Raw genomic sequence first — 22,211 nt, 5'->3', positions numbered from 1 at the left:
ATTTTGTATGTGTGCATCAGAAACACTGGACCTGCACTGACAGTCCACAGGTGCTCTCTCAATGCTTCAGTGTTCATTCAGGAGTCAGCTGTACATGTTCACCTCTGGATGTCAGTAAAATCCCACTGAAGCTACTATTTTCATGAAGCATTAATTTAAAGTGTGCAGTGTTTAATAATTTTGTTTAGTTTAATTTGGGAATATATGATTCAGGGATAAAATAACTTACTGAGATTTCACCTTTTCACGACTGAAATCAGTCACACATGTGCATTATAGAAAAGTCTGTGATGATAATGTATAAATACATGACCTTAAAATTTGATTTCAATTACTTTTCCAGACATGCATATCGGTTTTAAATTTTGCTGATATTCCCAGGTTTTCTGCAAGTATGGAATTCCTGAAAATATCTGGATATCTGTAACTGAAAAAACATTGACTTTATATTAACAAGTGTTCCCATAGCTCAATTGGGAAAGTGTTGCACTATCAAGTGAAAGTTGTGGGTTCAATTCCCCGGGAACAAATGATAGATAATAACTGAATGCACCGCAAGTCCCGTCTGCCAAATGCATAAATTTAAAATTTACAAGAGATGTCTTTTTGTATTTTCTGGCAGTTGGCATACAACTTTAAGGTGCATCGTCAATTTGTTAAAATGTTTTACTCAAGCTTTTTTTTTTAAAGATGAGTGGGGTTTCTGATCATGTGAGTGTTCAAACATTTTTCAGGATAAATTCTAACAAAATGCATTCAAAAATAACTTGATTTAAATGCTCCAATAAGACACATTTAAATCTCAGAGCAAATAAAACCAATATAGACCAAAGATAAACGGACCCAAGACCCTTTCTTTGTAAATGTTTTATTACTCTTTATTTGCTGGTGTGTTTGAAGTTCAGAGACTCTCCAGGGTCTGTCGTGATCAGATCTTTCAAAGTTATTTCTTCACATGCTGGTCACAGTGAAACATCCGATTGTGTGTTTGGGAGACACGAGCAGCACCTACAACCCAGATTCTGCATAGTCCTGCAAGTCAAAGAGAAATGCATGAAATAGTCTGCAGTGAGCACATACCTATATAAAAAGTCAGAAATCTAGAAGTAGCTAGAAAGAAAAATTCTAGAGTTAATCTGTAGCAGGATCTGAAGCGTCTCGGCTCTCACGAGATCAGAGAGAAAAGAACAGAGACCCTGCTGTACTGTAGCACACATCCTACACCCTACAATGCACGACAAGCAACGCAGGGCTCTAGTTGTGTGCACGTTCAAAATAAATTAGGGGTTCAAAGGACAGCTAATCTGATGCTAATCAAACTAGCATTCAGATATCATGTACATTAACATTCAACGGGAGACAAAGAGATGTTCTAAGCAAAAAATATATTTACAAAATAAACTTTCATTATAATTTCATTGTATTATTATTATTATTAGTAGTAGTAGTAGAAATTCTTACACATTAAAATTGCATGCGTTTAAGCGACTCTATGCTATGTCCACGTGGTAAACACGTGGTAACTGCGCTCCTGTTGCAGAAGACCAATCGTTTCTATAAACTGTCCATCGTTTCAAGATCTTACAATATATTTCTGCACCGTTTCAAGTTATTTCCAGTATAAACAATATTATTAAAACAAACTGAATACCTTAATGTAACTAAAGCCAGAAACTCCAACTCTGCACGAACCGTCCTCCGCGTGTCTGTGTGACGAATGCCTGTCTGAGCGGAAACACGTGCGTATAAACGTCTGGCTCATTAATATTCATTACGCAACGCGATGTACACCCAGTAGGAACAGTCCTCCCTTGTTCCCATAATGTTTGAAAAATGTCAAATTTAATGTTTCCTTAATGTCTGTATGAGGGAAAACTTTTTAAAAACATTATATAAATTTTACATTTTTAACGTTTGCATGAAATTCAGAAAAACATAATGGGAACGTTAGTAACTTTTTACTTTATTTTTATTTTTCAAATCTAGGATATACTTCCATAGACTCTTAAAATATTATAATATTACATTTGTTAGTTTTTTTTTCTCAGTCTTGACTATATGGTTACATTCGTCCGTGTAACTGTATACAATAAATACACCAAACAGTCAAAATTTATAAATAAAGAAAGTGAGGAATCTGTGAGGAATCTATCAATAAAACCAGCATTTTTCCTCATTTGATCACAAGATCTTTATGAATGTTTTCGAAATAAAATGTAATGATTTTAAATTGCCAATCAATTGTAATAAAGATGCGTGGTAATTAATTATGCAATTTTCATATACATACAGCATCATCCATGTTGTATGCTTGCAAACCCTTCACGTATGTTCTGAAAGGGGACTTTTATTTTGACAGCTCTCGCGGTCAGAGCGTCTGATGATGTTTGTGTTGTTTTCTGCTCGTGCTCAGACTGCAGCGATGCGCTTCATCCGAGTCTGTTTTTATTCCCTAAACACGTCGATCACAACAATATCGTGATTTGTCCACCAATATCTGTCTTTGCTCATCGATGGTCGTAAAATGGCGAGCTCTTCCTCCAGACCTTCAGTTCAAGGAGGCACAGGTTTGATATCATGTTATTAATCTGCGCTATTATGTTTATATCTCACTAACATGACTGAAGCTTTGAAGACAGACGTGTGTCTTTATAAACATTAATGTGTTTGAGGTTACATTATCAGGTCTACCATTGAATAAACCCATTCAGTATCACATGGCTATAATAAAAATGCTTTATAATAAGATATTGAATAATGTTAGACAGTAAATAACACACACACACACATATATATCATTTATCTCGATGGTAACAATAGTTTCTTCACAATTCTAAAATAAAACCACACAACAGTAGTTATGTTAATGTTGCAAAAACAAAGGTCACCATTGTAATTGTTAAAGTTTTAACTTTTTCAAACCTCCATTATTCACGCTACGATCCCAGATATTTAAGCACCGATCCACCCCCCTCATTCATCTGTATGTGTCTCCTCAGAGACGGACCGTCTGCTGACCCCTGTGACGGGATACGGCTCTGGCGATCTGAACGGTGGGCGTCCCGTCCTGGACGTGAGCACCCCGGGGTCACAGCCGCGGGCCGAGGAAGAGGAGGAGGCCCTGAGGAGGAAGCTGAAGTACTTCTTCATGAGCCCGTGTGATAAATACAAGGCTAAAGGCCGCAAACCCTTCAAACTGGCCCTTCAGCTGCTCAAGATCATCATAGTCACTGTACAGGTTCATAACAGCACTGATCTTACTGTTTTACTGTAGTAAACCTCCTATAGTTGCAGCATCATGTAACTGAAAACTTGCTAGGCCTAGATGACAGCAGGATCAGTCAGTGTTACATATACATAAATGTGTAGTATATTAAGCCTGTGTGTGTGTTCATGTCTCTGTGTGTGTCAGCTGGTGCTGTTCGGTCTCAGTAATCAGATGGTGGTGGCGTTTAAGGAGGAGAACACAGACTCCTTCAGGCATCTGTTCCTCAGAGACTATGTGGATGATCCGGCCGAGCCGCTGTGTGTCCACACGCAGAGAGACGTCTATGATCACATTCAGTATGCCATCGAGCAGGTACTGAGCCACACACTTACATTCATTTATATAGTTATACTAAGACTCGTCAAGGGTGCATTAAATCGGTCAGACGTGACGGTAAAGACATTTATAATGCTGCTAAAGATTTCTGTTCATCAGAGAATCCTGAAGAATACACTGTATCACTGTTTCCACATAAATATGCAGTGTCCACATAAATAATCAGAAATGTTTCTTGAGCAGCATATTAGAATGATTTCTGAAGGATCATGTGACTCTGAAGACTGATGCAGAAAATTCAGCTTTGATCACAGAAATAAACTACATTTTACAGTATATTCACATAGAAAACAGACATATACAATTGGGATAATATTTCAGAGTTTTACTGTATTTTTTGATTAAGTAAATTCAGCCTCAGTGAGCAGAAAGAGGCTTTTCTCAAAAACATTAAACTCCATTTAAACTCTAAACTGTTGAATGCGAGTGTAGCCTAGTTTCATTAATGAAATGAGTTGAACTCACTAAAGACGTTAACACTGATTGCTACAGTCAGTGTTGTTTCAGGAACTATTGGCTAAACAGGATGTTAGCAACATTAGCACATCAGATGAATGATGAAACACTGACCTTCATGTCGAAACGCTGAGCAGCGATAAAGATAAAGAAAGTAAAGAAAGTGATTATTTATGATGCTTTATCTCTTTATTTGAAGATTATTTTCTCAAATCAGTGCTAGCGTAATGCTTAATGCATTCTGTACAGTAAATGCAAAATACTCCATACTGTTTTAAACAAATACTACACCAAGCAGTAAGCCGTATGCAGTATAGTATCTCAGACAGTTAGCTCTGTTTTTTTTATTGCACAGTTTATCTAATGTAGATCGTCTGAGCTCATGCATACATTCTGGAGACGGTATGCCAGCAGTAGTTCACCCCTCTCTGTCTCTCTCTCTCTCTCTCTCTGTCTCTCTCTCTCTCTCTCTCTCTCTCTCTCTCTCTCTCTGTCACTGTCTCTCGTTCAGTACCTGGTTCTGCCGCAGACGTCGGTGGGCAGGTACGCATACGTTCGAGGTTCGGCTGAGAACGACAGCGCCCTCTATCTGTGCCAGCGCTACTACAGGAAGGGCACCATCGACCCTGTTAACGACACCTTTGACATCGACCCTCACATCGTCACCGGTGGGCAGAAAATACATGTTTTGTATATCACACAAATCAATAACTCTTGATTTTAAAACTTAGCAAGTCGTCACTCTGTCTGCTGCTTACACGTTTTTTACTTTGACTGTATCACTGCAAAAAAAGATTTTTGTTGTGTGATTTGTTCCAGGGCAAACATATAAACATTATTCTTATACCAAGATACATTTATTTTAAGTATTTTCTGATAGAATGCATTCAAATGAAATGAGTTTAAAGTGATGTTAGTGGAGTATGGAAAATTTAACTTAATCAAAGTGGGAAATGTCTCTCTTTTTTCCCTTTAATTTTTGTTATTTAAAATAATAATAATTGTATTTATTATTATTATTGGTAATATGTAATTTGTAAAAATAAAAAAATATTTGAAATATATTGAAATATATTTGAGATATATTGAAACTTGTATATTCTATTCATTCATTACACACAGATTGATATAATTCAAATGTTTATTTCTTTAAAATTTGATGATTATAACTGAAAACTAAGGAAAATCCCAAATTCAGTATCTCAGAAAATTAGAATATTGTGAAAAGGTTCAATATTGAAGACACCTGGTGCCACACTCTAATCAGCTAATTAACGCAAAACTAATTAACCTTAATCAAAACTCAATTAACCTTTAAATGGTCTCTCAGTCTAGTTCTGTATTCTACACAATCATGGGGAAGACTGCTGATTTGACAGTTGTCCAAAAGACGACCATTGACACCTTGCACAAGGAGAGCAAGACACAAAGGTCATTTCAAAAGAGGCTCAGTGTCCAAGCACATTATTAGAGAGGTGAAGGGAAGGAAAAGATGTGGTAGAAAAAAAGTGTACAATCAATAGGGATAACTGCACCCTGGAGAGGATTGTGAAACAAAACTCATTCAAAAATGCGGGGGAGATTCACAAAGAGTGGACTGCAGCTGGAGTCAGTGCTTCAAGAATCACTATACGCACAGACGTATGCAAGACATGGGTTTCAGCTGTCGCTTTCCTTATGTCAAGCCACTCTTGAACAACAGACAGGGAGTGGTGTTGGCACAGTGGATAAGACACGTGCCTTTGGTCTGAGAGACTCGGGTTCGAATCCACTGTGAGACACCAATGTGTCCCTGAGCAAGACAGAGGCATGCAACGTCTGACATATGTAGCAATTGTAGGTCGCTTTGGATAAAAGCATCAGCTAAATGAATAAATGTAAATGTAAACACAGCGTCAGAAGCAACTCGCTTCAAAAAGGACTGGACTGCTGCTGAGTGGTCCAAAGTTATGTTCTCTGATGAAAGTAAATTTTGCATTTCCTTTGGAAATCAGGGTCCCAGAGTCTGGAGGAAAGAGAGGAGAGGCACACAATCCACGCAGCCGTATACCAGGAAGTTTTAGAGCAATTCATGCTTCCTGCTATTGACCAAAATTTATGGAGATGCAGATTTCATTTTCCAAAAGGACTTGGCACCTGCACACAGTGCTAAAGCTACCAGTGCCTGGTTTAAGGACCATTGTATCCCTGTTCTTAATTGGCCAGCAAACTCACCTGACCTTAACCCCATTGAAAATCTATGGGGTATTGTGAAGAGGAAGATGCTATATGCCAGACCCAAGAATGCAGAAGAGCTGAAGGCCACTATCAGAGCAACCTGGGCTCTCACAACACCTGAGCAGTGCCACAGACTGATCCACTCTATGCCACGCCACCACACATGACAAAAGGAGCACCAACTAAGTATTGAGTGCTGTACATGCTCATACTTTTCATGTTCATACTTTCAGTTGGCCAAGATTTTTAAAAATCCTTTCTTTGTATTGGTCTTAAGAAATATTCTAATTTTCTGAGATACTGAATTTGGGATTTTCCTTAGATGTCAGTTATAATCATCAAAATTAAAAGAAATACACATTTGAAATATATCAGTCTGTGTGTAATGAATAAATATAATATACAAGTTTCACTTTTTGAATGGAATTAGTGAAATAAATCAACTTTTTGATGATATTTTAATTATATGACCAGCACCTGTATTTTTTATAGTTTTGAGCATAAACACAGTTTGATTAGATATCAAGTCTATGTTTTCTGAAAAATTTAAGTTATTTTGCTTCTCAAGTAAATGTCTTTTTTAAAAATCTCTTTAGATATTTGTAATGGAAAACAAGACAGAAGTGCCATTTAAGAATATATATATATATATATATATATTATTTTTTTTACAGTGCTCCACTCATGTTTACAGTGCTATTATTTTCAATGCATTCACTCAACGATGGCAAAAAATGTTTAACAGTCATTTCACTATGAAATATGCCACAATATGGGAGTAAATTTGGTTGCAACTTCCATTACATGCCAACTTTTTCGTTTCTCTAGACTTGGTTAAATTAAACTGACTTCATTGTAAATGGATTCTGGGATTGTCTTCTCCACAAAGGATACACATGATGCTGCCTGATAATCATCTATAATTACTATAATCAAACCCATCTATCTGAGAGCGCAGAAGAAATACGCTGGAATAGTGTTCGACATTAGCAGTGATTCCTGCAGATGCTCCCTAAGAAGTCATCTCACTAGGGTTCATGGCAGATGATTTCTGTTCTACAAACTCAAACTGAAGTTCTAAACAGTCTGAATGTTGGCTGGCAACACAAGGCCACTGTCCGTTTGAATCCTCAGTGATTATAATTGAGGCGTTTCAATCGGAGTGCTTTTATTCTCTGTTTCTGTTTGTTTTGTGTTGGTTTAGACTGTATCGGAGTGAATCCACCACTGGACCCCTCCAATCCACCGCAAGACCACTACAAGAACATCACCCTCAATTTCCAAAAGTGAGATTCACACACATCCTAATATATAACAAATCTATGATGAAATACTAAACACTTCCTTTGTTCATGTATGAAATACAATAATCACAGACCAACACACATAGAAGATTATTTGCTCATTTATCATAGGGCAATTATTTTTTTTTTTTTTGGAAAATGAGATTTATTTCATCTTGTTTTACTGAAGAAGTAATTTTTCCATTGATGTATGGTTTGTTAGGATAGGATAATATTTGGCCGAGATGAAAATTGGAGAAAATCACCTTTAAAGTTGTCCAAATGAAGTCCTTAGCAATGCATATTACTAATCAAAAACGATGTTTTAATGTATTTATGGTAGGAATTTTACAAAATATCTTCATGCAGCATGATGTTTCCTTAATATCCAAACGGTTTTTGGCATAAAAGAAGAAATTGATCATTTTGACCCATACTATGTATTGTCGGCTATTGCTACACATATTACCATGCTACTTCAGACTGGTTTTGTGCTTGTGTTTCTCCTAAAAGGGCTGGTTTAGCTCAGTAGCACACACACACACACCGATCGCTGATCTGTGTAAATGTGCAGTTTTTTGCATAATTGTTGCTGAAGTTCCTCTCTCTCTCGTCTTTCTGTCTCTCCTCAGGCTGATTAATGTGACTATCCAGTTTCAGCTGAAGGCGATAAACATCCAGACGATTATCAATAATGAGATTCCCGACTGCTACACCTTCTCCATCACCGTACGCAGCACACTCAACTCGATTTACCAAATCAAATAACCTTTCAGGAAGCAGTCGTGTTATATTACCATTCAAGAGTTTGGCGTCTTCACGATTTCTAATGTCTTTTTGAAAGAAGTCTCATTGAGGCTACATTTCATCAAGTGAAAAACGGAGATCTTTTATTATCCGACTATACTGTAACCTGGATAAAATAGGATTGTCCTACATATGTGTTTCAGATCCTGTTTGATAATAAGGCTCACAGTGGGAAAGTCAAGCTGAGTTTGCTCAACGAGGCGTCCATTAAAGAGTGCAGAGACACCAATGTGTCGGGACACGGTGAGACCACGCTCATTTGAGTCTGTGTGAGCTCCTGCTGAAGCTGAAGGTGTCTCTCTGTGTGTGTGTGTGTGTGTGTGTGTGTGTGTGTGTGTGTGTGTGTGTGTGTGTGTGTGTGTGTGTTTGTGTGTCCAGCGGACAGTTACGCGCGCGTGGCCTTCGATGTGCTGGTGGCGGTGGTCTGCGGTCTGTCTCTGGTGTTGTGTGGACGCTCCATCCTCAGAGGAATCGTCCTGCAGAACGTGAGTCATACAAATGCTCTAATGTGGATCGTTTGGGAATATGTTACATTTGGGATGAATAAATCAAACGCATGTCGGTAGACTTAAAACAGACATGGACCAGTCTGTGAATATTAAACCAGTAAGAGCTCATTTAAACATGAATCCAGCCTGTGCTGCATGTCTCTGGTTTGTTTAGGGGATGCTCATAGTGTCTCACTATATAAGGACATGAACATCATCTGCAGAGCTGCTCTGAAATCTCATGTCATATACACTGAAACATTGCTGCAACTAAAGTAAATAAACGGTCATGGGAAATAATAGTTCCATTTAACTTGAAATTGTGACAGAAATGTATTACTATTGGACAGTAGAAAGTACCTCTCAATGTAAATAATAATATTTCAAGCAGTATTTTTTAATGAGTAATCACATAATTTACCTTCCATGTTTTAATTTTTGCAGTAAACCAGTAAAGCAATTTGTCTGCCAAAAAAAGAGAATTGTTTAAGTTTCATTTGACAAAAAAATTTATTAAATTGTTAATGTTTCATTTGAGTACAGGAAAAGTTCAAATTCATAACAGAATGTCAGAACAAACAAAACATATTGTAAATGTTATTGTTGAAAGAATTTTGATTAATAAATTCTGAAGTTGTTGTTATAAATTAAATTGTTCAGACATGCTTGTTGATTATAAAATAAAAAGCTAAATTGCACTAATTGTTTAACAAACAATTTGGTGTAAAAAAATGAATCAAATAAATAAAAATATATACAATAGTGCTGTAAAATGTAATTTTCGTTAAATGTCGTAGAAGTTTCATGATTTTGTTTATTATTAATAAATTCTGAAGCATGATTAGACATGCTTGTTGATTATTAAAAAAAAAAAAATTGCACTAATTGTTTTTACAAAGAGTTTGGTTTCAAAAAATCTAATCAAATAAATGAATATATTATAGTGATGTTGAATTACATTTTTGGTAAATTTTGTAGAAGTTTTATGATTTTTTTTTTATTACTAAAATTTAATTTAACCATTAAAATAGTGCAAAAAAAAAAGTAAGTAAATGTTGGGGAAATTTAATGCATTTCATAGAGGCCTTATAATTTCATTTAACTGTTAAAACTGAGTCCAGAAAAGTAAGGAATGTAATCCAGTAAAAGTCCAAATGGAATTTTGAAAAAGAATCAATCATAGTGAGTTGATTTGACAGGGCTCTTCCTGAGATGTTATTTCTCGATCTGACTGCCGGTGTGTGTGTGTTGGCAGGAGTTTGTGTGTTATTTCCGTCAGTCTCTGGGCCGCTCGGTGAGTTGGAGCGACCGTCTGGAGTTCATCAACGGCTGGTATCTGCTGCTCATCATCAGCGACGTTCTCACCATCATCGCCTCCTTCATCAAGATCGCCATCGAGACCAAGGTGACACACACACACACACACACACACAGGTTACCCTCGAGTGCCGGAGGTCCCGCTGTGTCTGAGAAACTTTGTGTTGCTGCAGAACCTGTCGTCGTATGACGTCTGCAGTATTTTGATGGGAACCTCCACTCTGCTGGTGTGGGTCGGCGTTTTACGATACTTCAGCTTCTTTCAGAAATACAACGTGAGTTTATGCATTCATTCCTCCATTACAGATACGATTGTAGTTTTTATTCATGTTTTGAATTATTCCTTTATTCCTGTATTTTAATCTTAATTTAAATCTCAGTTAAAGTGATTGTCATTTATAAGCTTTTATACATTCTTATTTCAATTCTAGTTATTTTAGGTTGTTTCATCAAAAAAGTTGTTTCGGGTTTTATTGAATTTTTTTGTTTTTGCCTTGAAATACAAAATGACATTTTTGACAGGCTTTGTGAGATTCTTTCTTTGAGGAATTATGGATCTCTGGAAATATTGCAAATATGAAGATGTTGAGATGATGTGGATGTGTTGTCAGATTCTGATCGTGACTCTTCGAGCTGCGTTTCCAAGCGTGATCCGCTTCTGCTGCTGCGCTGCTGCTATTTACTTGGGCTACTGCTTCTGTGGCTGGATCGTCCTGGGACCCTACCACGCTAAAGTATGTTCTGTGTCAATATTATATTACCCTGATAAAGTCTGATATATTTCTTGACTATCATGTGCATGTCTTGTGATCTCTGTCTCTCAGTTCCGCTCTCTCTCTACGGTGTCCGAGTGTCTGTTTTCTCTCATTAACGGAGACGACATGTTTGCCACGTTCTCGGAGCTGGAGCAGAGCGGGATGCTGGTGTGGGTGTTCAGTCAGATCTATCTCTACACCTTCATCTCGCTCTTCATCTACATGGTGCTGTCGCTCTTCATCGCACTCATCACCGGAGCCTACGACACCATCACCGTGAGTCCACTTCACTAAACCAGAAAAAACATTTACATCGATTCAATTACAATTAATGTTCAATTTCAGGAAATATTTCACATTTCATGTAGTTTTTTAGTTTTTCTAAATGTACTTTAAAAATAATATTAATTTAAATAAATAACTCAGAACATCCAAGTTATAACCTCGATTTTGCAATGAAAAAGTCAGAATTGTGAGATAAAAGTCACATCTTTAATTTAACTGTGAGATATGAACTCAGAATTCACAAACGTCAGAATTGTGAGATTTAAAATCCAAATTCCGAGTTGTAAACTCATAATTCTAAGAAAAAGTCTAAATGCTAATCAGACAAGTCAAAATTATTAGATGTAAAATAAATTCTGAGAAAAGTGAAAATTGCGAAATGTAAGCATTTTTTGCAGTTTTGAAATTTTTCTCAGAATTGCAAGAAGCAAAGTCAGAATTTCAAGAAGGCAATTGTGAGACAATGTTGCTCACTTTTTATTTTTTTATTCAATGTGTGGGTGGGGGGAATGAATTGCGAGAAGTAAATGCTGAATAGTTAATATCTTGCAACTGTCTTAAAGGGTTAGTTCAGCCAAATATTACAATTATGGCATTAATAACTTACCCTCATGTCGTTTCAAACCCGTAAGACCTCCGTTCATCTTCGGAACACAGATTAAGATATTTTAGATTTAGTCCGAGAGCTCTCAGTCCCTCCATTGAAACTGTGTGTACGGTCTACTGTCCATGTCCAGAAAGGTAAGAAAAACATCATCAAAGTAGTCCATGTGAAATCAGAGGGTCAGTTAGAATATTTTGAAGCATCGAAAATTAGGTAATGGGTACCGAAACCCGGTATTAAACTGGCCCCGGGGCTAAATTATGAAAGGCCGTAGTATCAGTAAGATCTGACGGTACCGGTTCTGCTTTCGGTACTGGAGGGGGAAAAAATTAATGTATTTTTGCTTAATAATGTTATCGTGCACATTTTATCTCACCAAACATTTCTAATGTGCGATCATATTAAGACGTTTGTCTGTGAGATCTGCGAGATCGCTCATGCGCGCCGCGGAGGCTGTCTGTCAGTCACAAACACACACACACACACACACCACAACGAGCGTGGCACACGCACAGATATAACAGTATGCAAACTCCCACCTAGTAATAAAGAGTGACGATGGCGAAGAGATTTGCTTAATGATGTTATCGTGCACATTTTATCTTACCAAACATTTTTAATTTGCGATATTATTAAGAAGTTTGTCTGTGAGATCTAAGAGATTTCTCATGCGCGCCGCGGAGGCTGTCTGTCAGTCACACCCACACACAACAAGAACGAGCGCGGCGAGCACACACACGCGAAGAGGATGTTCACATATCTCGTCTTTTGCGTGCTCAAGTTCGTTATTTCAAATGCAGGTGCGCGGTATGCATGCTCATAATGGAAGCGACGCGGTCACGATGCACACATTTTGGTCCAAAAATAGCAAAAACGACGACATTATTCAGCATTGTCTTCTCTTCCGTGTCTGTTGTTAGAGTTCAAAACAAAGCAGTTTCTCATATCCGGTTCGCGAACGAATCATTCAATGTAGCCGGATCTTCTTGAACCAGTTCACCAAATCGAACTGAATCGTTTTAAACGGTTCGCATCACCAATACGCATTAATCCACAAATTACTTAAGCTGTTAACTTTCTTTAATGTGGCTGACACTCGCTCTGAGTTCAAACAAACCAATATCCCGGAGTAATTCATTTACTCAAACAGTATCTGACTGAACTGCTGTGAAGATGAACACCGAGCCGAGCCAGATGACGAACGAAAGATTGACTCGTTCACGCTGTTTTCTCTGTGTATGTGTGTTTTGTGTTCAGCATCAAGCCCATGAGGTTCCTCACGTGTGTGAGCTTCACCGGTTCATCGCCGAATGCACCGACACACCGACCTCCGGAAACTTCCACAGCCCAGAGACGTCCACATGCTCGCTCCTCTGCTGCTGCAACTAGAGAGACTGTGCTTGTGAAGGGGATTCTGGGTAACATTACTCGTCCCGCACACACAGGAAAGGAGGAACACGCTCTTCTTTGTTAGTTTCCAGGTTGTTGCTGCACTCACAGAGCATCTCAGCATGCAGCTTTTAAATCTGTTAGAATTAATGAGATGAATGTGTTTTTGTGAGAGCCGCCTGATGGTTTTTATTCGTTCACAGCTGTGTATTTTATGATTTTATGCTTTTTTTAATACAGTTTAACATGTTAAGATATTAATGCTTTGTCAGCAGAGGAGCGTTATATGGATGATAATGTCTTTATTTCTTCTCTAGTCAGTGCTTTGTTTCAGATGTTTCTCCACACCAGTGTGTGTGTGTGTGTGTGTGTGTGTGTGTTTTACAGGAAGCATAGCTTGCAGGTTTATCTTGTCATTAATATTAATGTGGTTAGTCTATCGTACCTGTCCCTGGTGCATCTGCTCCTCTCAAACACACACACACACACACACACTGATGTTTGAGAAGCCTTGGGCATCTTGAGCGCTCTTCTCTGCTCATCAGGGAGGTTCTCGACTGACACAGACATGCTTTGATTGTTGTCTGTGTTTTTGGTCGATGGCGAGCTAATATCTGTCTATTAATGCCTAGCTCCATTAATTGTTAGTTATTAGCTGGGTTAATTCCTTTAAAGCATCCCCATGAGGGACCGAACACCAGCTGGATCTGAATGCAGGACTGAACGGGAATGTTTGCAATGTCTCGTTCTGATTACTGTGTTATTTATGAGCTCTCGGTGTGTTATATTTCGTGATGTTATTCATGGACTTCCAGCTTGTGGCAGATTAACATCAGATCCGTTCATGTGTGTTTCATCGAGCGCTCTGAAACTGATTAGATTTGTTGTTTTGTCGTGAGGAGGACAGCGGCTTTGCTTTTATGTAATCGTTTCTTACCCAGAATGCCTTTTTGATGTAGTTTCATGACATACATTGAGTTTACTGCTGTTATTTGGGGGATGTGTGATTTAAAGTACTTGAAATGCTGTTTTGTTGAATATTTTAATTTATTGTGTCTAACTGTAAGCTGAGATGCATTTGGCTTTTGTTTCTCATAAGTGTGTCACGGGAGGAGCACAAGACAGACACAGTGGGCGTGGCGTCAGGCCTCGGAGAGGCTTTTATTAACAGAAATCATAAAACAAAGGGGATAAAAGTGGCCAAAGGGGGGAAGTGTCCAAAATAACAGGGAATCTGGTGTCCTCGTCGTGCTGCGGGATTTGTGTAGGTCGGGCAGTGTTCATCAAGGAAGGGTCCAGGCAAGGGGCGGAGTCCGGCGGCCGCACGCGCTCCCCCTCCTAGGTCCGGGGCGCGAGGGGCGGCGGCTTCTCCTAGCGGCTGCGTCTCTCTCGTTGGCCGCGGCGCTGGTAGGGGATGGACGGCCCGGCATCCTGGCCCGTCGGCCGTGTATACGGGTGCGGTTCTCCTCCGGATCGCGGGTCCGGCTGCTCACGTCTTGGTGGCGCGGGAGTCCCTCAACGCACCCTTCCTGGACCCACGAGGACACCAGTGTGCATGCACGGGGAAGAGACCGGTCTCCTGAGGAGAGGCGCGTTGGGCTTTTAACCAGCGGCGGTAATGAGGCTCCACTTCCTTCAGGTGTGCCCCATCACACGCCGCCAGCCCTGACTCGTCCAGCGCCCCTCCTCTCACACACCCACTCCAGTCGGGAGCCTGGTGAAGGGCGGCGATTTAGGACGGGGTGCCGGTGATAATCAGGGAGGAGGCAGCTGACTCGTCACATTCCCCCTCCCAAGCGACATCCCCGTCATCAGGGCGCCGCCCACACGGGAGTGCTACCATCCTCAACCAGGCTCCAAACGGTCGGAGTGGGCGGGGCTTCCTCTCCGGGCGGTCCTCCCTCTCGCAGCGCACCAGAACAGGGACAGAGAAACCGGGTTTTAGTGACAGCCTCAACCAACCACAGGGTAAAATGACAATGGAAAAGTCACTTACCCCTTGTGTGGCTGGGAGGCTGTCCCCAGTTTTCCTCCGTCCCAGTCTGGGTTCTCACGAACGTTTGCAAGCGAGAGGGAGTGACGTCACCAGACGTTTCCCAACTGCGCTGTCTAGGCTCCGCCTTGCCCGCATTCTCCACCAGTGTCACGGGAGGAGCACAAGACAGACACAGTGGGCGTGGCGTCAGGCCTCGGAGAGGCTTTTATTAACAGAAATCATAAAACAAAGGGGATAAAAGTGGCCAAAGGGGGGAAGTGTCCAAAATAACAGGGAATCTGGTGTCCTCGTCGTGCTGCGGGATTTGTGTAGGTCGGGCAGTGTTCATCAAGGAAGGGTCCAGGCAAGGGGCGGAGTCCGGCGGCCGCACGCGCTCCCCCCTCCTAGGTCCGGGGCGCGAGGGGCGGCGGCTTCTCCTAGCGGCCGCGTCTCTCTCGTTGGCCGCGGCGCTGGTAGGGGATGGACGGCCCGGCATCCTGGCCCGTCGGCCGTGTATACGGGTGCGGTTCTCCTCCGGATCGCGGGTCCGGCTGCTCACGTCTTGGTGGCGCGGGAGTCCCTCAACGCACCCTTCCTGGACCCACGAGGACACCAGTGTGCATGCACGGGGAAGAGACCGGTCTCCTGAGGAGAGGCGCGTTGGGCTTTTAACCAGCGGCGGTAATGAGGCTCCACTTCCTTCAGGTGTGCCCCATCACACGCCGCCAGCCCTGACTCGTCCAGCGCCCCTCCTCTCACACACCCACTCCAGTCGGGAGCCTGGTGAAGGGCGGCGATTTAGGACGGGGTGCCGGTGATAATCAGGGAGGAGGCAGCTGACTCGTCACAAGTGGTATTCTTGTTTTTTAACAAAGGGATTTTTTTTTTTTTTTTACAATGCACAATTTTGCACATTTTTAAGCTGGTAATTTATTTGGAGAGACTATTCTGAATGTGTGTTTGTGGTTTGTGCATGAGTTGATATGAATGCTCTTCATTATGATCATAAACACAGACTCGTTTTAACACAAATCTCAAATAAAACACATCTGTGAATGTCAACATCAAACCTTCTGTCTTTTTTTTATTTGTGGACTGAATCACTGAAGCTTTTTCTGCCCATGTGTCAACAAGAGTCCTTTATGTCTCAATGTTTTTTATTTCCTGAAATATAACAACAGAATAATAATACCCAGTATTAAACTAAACAAAAATAGTCATATGATAATGTTAAGAATTTCTCCTTTTGTGCTGCTTGGAAGAATGAAGCTCAGGTTTGGAACGACATGAGTGTAAACTCATATAATAACATTTTTGTTTTTGATTTCACAATTTTAAGTGGACTTTCATTTATTATGTGCAGAGCTTGACATAAAGAAAACAACGTTTTTTTTTTCAAAGACAAAAAGCAGTTGCTGACGTGTGTCAATAAAAAAAAGAAAAATGTAGATTTTTACCTGGTTTAGTTTATTTTAAAACTTATTTGCACTTCTTTTAAATAAATGCAATTTTAAGAGATATAACATCTCTTTTACAGCTTGCATTTCTATCTTTTTTTCAGAATTCTGATTCTTAAATGCACAATTCTGTCTTTTCTAAGAATTTATATCATGCAAATTCACTCAGAATTCTGAATTTACATCTGATTCTGTTAACTTTTTTTCTCTGAGTTCTGATTTTATATCTCATAATTCTGCCTTTTTTTCTCCATTTTCTGAAATTACTTCTCCCAATTTTTTTTTTGTTAATAGTTTTTCTCAAAATTCTGAATTTTCGTCTCACAATTCTAAAATTAGTTTTCCCTCAGAATTTGTCATTTATGTCATGCAAGTGCAAAAATTAGTGATATGACCTTTTTTCCATTATTTGAACCCTTTGGCAGAGATGAGCTTCCGTGGTGGAGACCTGCTGGTCTAAAGTGAGTGCGCTGACACAGATGCTCCAGTAGATGGAGCAGTGAACATCATGAGACTACAGCTGGAGGAGGGGCTGTGCATCAAGAGCCAGACTACTGAAGAAAACAGACACAATAAAAATGACATTGATAAATGAAAGCTGGCAAACCATTGGAATGCCTCTGCGCTTCAGTCACAACACGAGCGCCAAGAGCACAGATCTACATTCACCTAGAGACACAGACTGACTTATTATCACAAGGAAAAGCCAATCCTTCACAACACAAACACAAGAACATCATTATATGACATTTGAGAAGATAACCGAACCTTCTGATGGTGGGGGACGTGTGTTTTAAGATGCTGTTGATGGGTGGTGTGATCAGATGTGTCTTTGGGTCCTCTTAACTCTCTCATGCATTATTCAGTGCAGGATGGAGCCGCAGGAAGCACAATCGACCATCAGACGGACTGATAGACTGAAGACTGGAGCCCAAGGGAGAGAAGAGAGCGCAGTTCCTCCATGTCCTGCATTAAAGGTGGCCTGTTACCTGTCAGTCTGTCACCTGAGGCCTGAATATTTCATGTATACGGCGCTTGTTTCAGGCGATCACTGTGCTCATGTAGAGTCATGTTGAAGAGGCTTTTAAAAGCAGGTGAAGGACCTTGACAAGAACAGACCAAAAGTGAAGCCAAGTGGAAACAAACCCAGTTTTCTCAGCATTCACACTGTCCTAAACAGTGAAAGTGAAATTAATTCAAGTGCATTAATAACTGTTTGAATATATATATAATTTTGTACTTCCAGAAGATGAATCTGCAGACCTGTGAGCACAAGCATGACATGTATTACAAGAGATATTGCCAGATGTAAAAGCCTTTCAATTCCTCACATCATTTTATTTTCAAAAAATCAATTCATGAGGTGAGGATAATAATATTTTTTTATTATAATCATTTTTGTACGACTTCCTTGATTATAAATAATGTTTTATAATGCATATCTTATTAATGGTATCCCTGAGAGCATAGTAAAGGCTCATTTAAAGTTCCCAGTGTTTTTACAGTAGGCTACATAAATGTTTTCTCTTCGGTCATTTATGACCCGAAATTTTTTTTTTAAAAAATGTTACAAATCGTAGCTTCATCGGAATGGTCCGAAACTTGGTGACTTTTTTGGTACTTGGTATATGAACACCCCAAAAAATTGGGGACAGGATTTTAAAAGTCTAAGTGGTCGTAAAAAAAATAGTCACACTCAGGGTCTTCGGGTCAAAAATGACCCGACATAGGAAATGAATGGGAAATTTGCAAAAATATGAAAATACTGAGTTTTTTTGTGTGTACAATCTACAAATCAGCCACGATGCAGAAAAAAAGCATACAACAGTGAAGGGGTGAATCTCTAAAACATCAAGAGTGCAAAACAGACAAAAAAATTCACACACACACACACACACACACACTTATACACACAAAAACACACACAAATGAAAGTATCATTGCAAAAGCTAATTTTGGGAAATGTGTGAAATAAAAGAAATTATTCATCAATGTAAGAAATAAAGTGCACAGCAATAAAAGCATGAGGCTGTAAGCCATCAAGGTTGCAAAATAGACACACTCACTCACACACACACACATAGGGAAATATGAGACTGGTGAAACTGTAACAGAGATATGTGAGAATATGTGAAATAAAATCAATGAATCAAATAAAGGGGAGACATTGGATCCAAAATGCAAAAGTCACACACCATGTCTCTCTCTTGAACACACACACACACACACAAACACACACACACAAGCACGTGTGCACGCACGCACGCACACACGCACAAACAGAGTAAGGTCAAAGGATGGAATTCTTCCCTAGTAACCTCCAGGCCTATTCGAGCGACCCAGGCCCAGCGTGACACTTTTTTTATTTTTCTATTTTCCATTTACATGTACTGTTTGAAAATGATTATACGTTTGTTTTTTGTTCATAATTGCTGTTGGCAATTTTGAAGAGTTACTGTTCATTGAATTGCAAAAAATAATTTTAATGGAAATGTTTATAATAAAAGGTAAATAAAAATATGTTATGATTTAAATAATGTAATTTTTTTTATTAAGTTAGAATTAAAACAATGGGTAACAAAATGCTTTCCATTTGTTCTCTTTCTAGTGCAATGTTCAGGTTTGACTGTATTATAAAGTAAAAACTGGCACTTGAAATTACCATTTAAATCAACCAAACAAACAAAAAAAAAAAAAAAAACTTGACAAAAATAGTCTTTGAGAATCTGTGATTATATATTAAAATCCACAACCTGAAATAAATAGGCAAATATGTGCAAAAATCACTAGAATTCACAAGCCTTTCTACAGAGAGCTGTACATTCTCTCTAGTGGTAAAAATGTGCTATTGCATGATAAAAATGCTTAATTTGTCCACCAGATGGCACCAATCTAATTTCAAAAATTGTTTTCTATAGGCCTTGGCTGTACTTTAAAATAAAATACAGCATTAATAAAAATAAAAATAAAAATACATATATATATAAATTTTCTATTATATTCAATGGGAAAAAATGGATCATAATTATTGCATAAAAATTCATTATTCATTATTATTATCATAAAATTCTCTCAAAACACAAAAAAAGAAAGAAAAAATATTATTGAACAAAAATACATTTGATTGATTTTACTGAAAAAAAGTATACCTGAATCCCGGCCTCTGGGTCATTTTTGACCCGAAGGTCCTGAGTGTGACTCATAAATGAAGAACCCCAGAGGGTTTTAAATGAAGTTCATTTTATCTAAAGGCTAATGTACTGAGACAATGTAATTAATGCTGTTATTTAGTCATATTTCCGTTCTCATAATCGTCCTGCTGTTTGAGGGTGTTTCGGGGGGATGCATGCGCGAGCGTGTGCTTCGTTAACGTTTATAAGCTGCGTGTTAATCAGGTGCAGTTCCTGTCTCCAGGGGAACCGCGCGCATGTGCGAACGCGACGGTGTGCGCGCGCAGGACGCTGAGCGCGGGATTTGCATGCGCTGACATCTCCACCCGTACAGAAGTGTGTGTGTGTGTGTGTGTTCACTCCCAGTCCATCTGCGTGTTTGCCTTGAGCGTGTTTCTGATTCAGAGTGCGTAGTATTTCTTCTGTCGTATCAGAGACGCTCTTCAGGCCTTTCCCTGTGTTTACATTGACTTGCCTGATATTCTCATATTATCATAGGAAGGGAATTATACACTAACCAGACCCTTTTCCTGTGTCCTTGGTTCAAGAAGTAGGTTATATCATACTCTTTTTCACTTTAAGCATGTGATAAACAACAACAAAAAATCAAGGAAGAGTCCTGAGTCATGAGCCAAACCAACCAGCTTATGAATCACTGTGCAAAAAGGTATCTGAAAAGACAAAGTGTGTTCTTAAATTATTTATAATCATGGCGTAACTGAAATATGGTACAATGCAAAACTTTTTAAATAAAGCGATAATTCACCCAAAAATGAAAGTTAACTCTTTATTTACTCACTCTCAAGACAATGACTTTATTTTTTCAAACGAATACAATTGGAGTCATACAAAAATATGGCACTTTCAAGCTTTATGAATGGATGTTGAGATTTTGAAGTCCAATAAAGTGCGTTTGTCCTTCATAAAAAGTGTTCCACATGGCGCCCATGGGTTAATAAAAGCCTTCCGAAGCAATCAACGCATTTGTGTCAGAAAAATATCCATATTTGAATCTTTATAAACCGTAATCTCAAGCTTCCACTAACTGTCCTACGCTCTTCATGAGAGTAGTGTTTCTGCAGATCATGTAGGATGTAGATGCAGTGTAAGCTCTGGTCAGAATATGCTAGTCTCGTGAGAACCAAGTTGTGTTTACAGCAAAGGAAAACCAGTCTCCTCTTGGTTTATAGTGAAATTTAAACACTTCCCACCAGAGCTTACACTATGCTATCTGCTGGAACGCCACTCTCTTATGAATCTGCTTATGACAGTTAGCAGATGCTACAGATTTTTCTAGTAGAACTCTGATTGTATTCATCTGAAAGAAGAAAGTCATATACACCTAGGATGGCTTGAGGCCGGTAAATGGCTAATTAATTATGCAATATTCGTGACCACCATTTGACAATAATAGTGTTTTAAGAATAATGTTTTAATGAAAAAATGCTGGGACTTAACTCATAGTTTTAATTAGAAAACATGGCATCTGGTCACAAACCAATGATCACACATCATCTGGCAGCAGGAGGAAAAATATATAATAGCATTCAAATCTCAAATCAAATCTGATATTACAATATTTTTTTAACATTTGCATATTATTGTTGCATTTTGCCCCCTAGTTGTAGAAAACAAATGGGATTGAACTTTTTTCCTCCTTAGCTTCTGCTCTGAATTTCCGCATTGGGCTGTTTTTGTTTTAGGGAGTGTTTGTTCCTGTCATGTTTCTAGCTCAGGCTTGTGTTTTGTGTGAGTGCCAGTGTTCTCTAGCTGTGTTGCCCAGCTTCAAGGCTGATCGCTGGCACTGGGGAGAAAACAATCAGATAAATAGCATAGGAAGTGAGTGGCGGGTCAAATGCCCCGCCCCTTCCTACCGGTTCGGCACCGGCTCTTACCTCGAGGGTCAGGATATTTCCTCCCTTTGTGTCCGCTACTGAACGGGGCCAAAACGTCCGTCAGCCAACACACTTACATTTGAGCGCTCGGAGGTCTGGACTCTCTAAAATGTCACCCTTTATTTTGCCTGGATACTCTGCTGTTGCTAAGCATGAGGTCACCGCACAACTCCAAAAGCTCTATGATGTCATAGGCTCTATCAACATACAATATATCCAGCCTGGTTTTTGGCACCTAAATAAAATAAAGCGGCTTCAAAAGGTTTTTCAAGCGATGCCAGAGAAGAAGCATTCAGTCAAAGGTTATTTAAAGAACCAATGTTTTCATACCTTTTAATAATCTCAAGAACCTTCTTTCACCACAAAGAACCTTTTGTGAAACAGAAAGGTTCTTCAGATGTTAAAGGTTCTTAATGGAACCATTTAGACAAAAAGGTTCTGCTATGGCATGCCGAAGCACCTTTATGTTTAAGAGTACATGTATATTCTGTAATATTTCTATGTGGGTG

At 39.3% G+C, this 22,211-nt stretch overlaps 1 protein-coding gene and 1 pseudogene across 1 annotated transcript; one reads left to right on the top strand and one right to left on the bottom strand.

The window, feature by feature from the left end:
- LOC113067858 (cysteine protease ATG4D-like) overlaps positions 1-22,211 on the bottom strand; it is a 591,286-nt pseudogene that overhangs the window by 258,211 nt on the left and 310,864 nt on the right.
- On the top strand, positions 2,360-14,300 carry LOC113067857 (mucolipin-1). Its single transcript, XM_026240352.1, has 13 exons — positions 2,360-2,567; positions 3,000-3,238; positions 3,413-3,580; positions 4,572-4,728; positions 7,482-7,563; positions 8,193-8,289; positions 8,511-8,610; positions 8,746-8,852; positions 10,111-10,260; positions 10,346-10,447; positions 10,784-10,906; positions 10,997-11,203; positions 13,074-14,300. Exons 1-13 carry the CDS (start codon positions 2,525-2,527, stop codon positions 13,203-13,205), a joined length of 1,707 nt encoding a protein of 568 aa, XP_026096137.1. The 5' UTR covers positions 2,360-2,524; the 3' UTR covers positions 13,206-14,300.

The sequence above is a fragment of the Carassius auratus genome, linkage group LG28B, assembly GCF_003368295.1.
Source record: "Carassius auratus strain Wakin linkage group LG28B, ASM336829v1, whole genome shotgun sequence".
Classification (NCBI taxonomy): Eukaryota; Metazoa; Chordata; class Actinopteri; order Cypriniformes; family Cyprinidae; genus Carassius; species Carassius auratus.
This window is presented reverse-complemented; position numbering and strand designations above follow the sequence as displayed.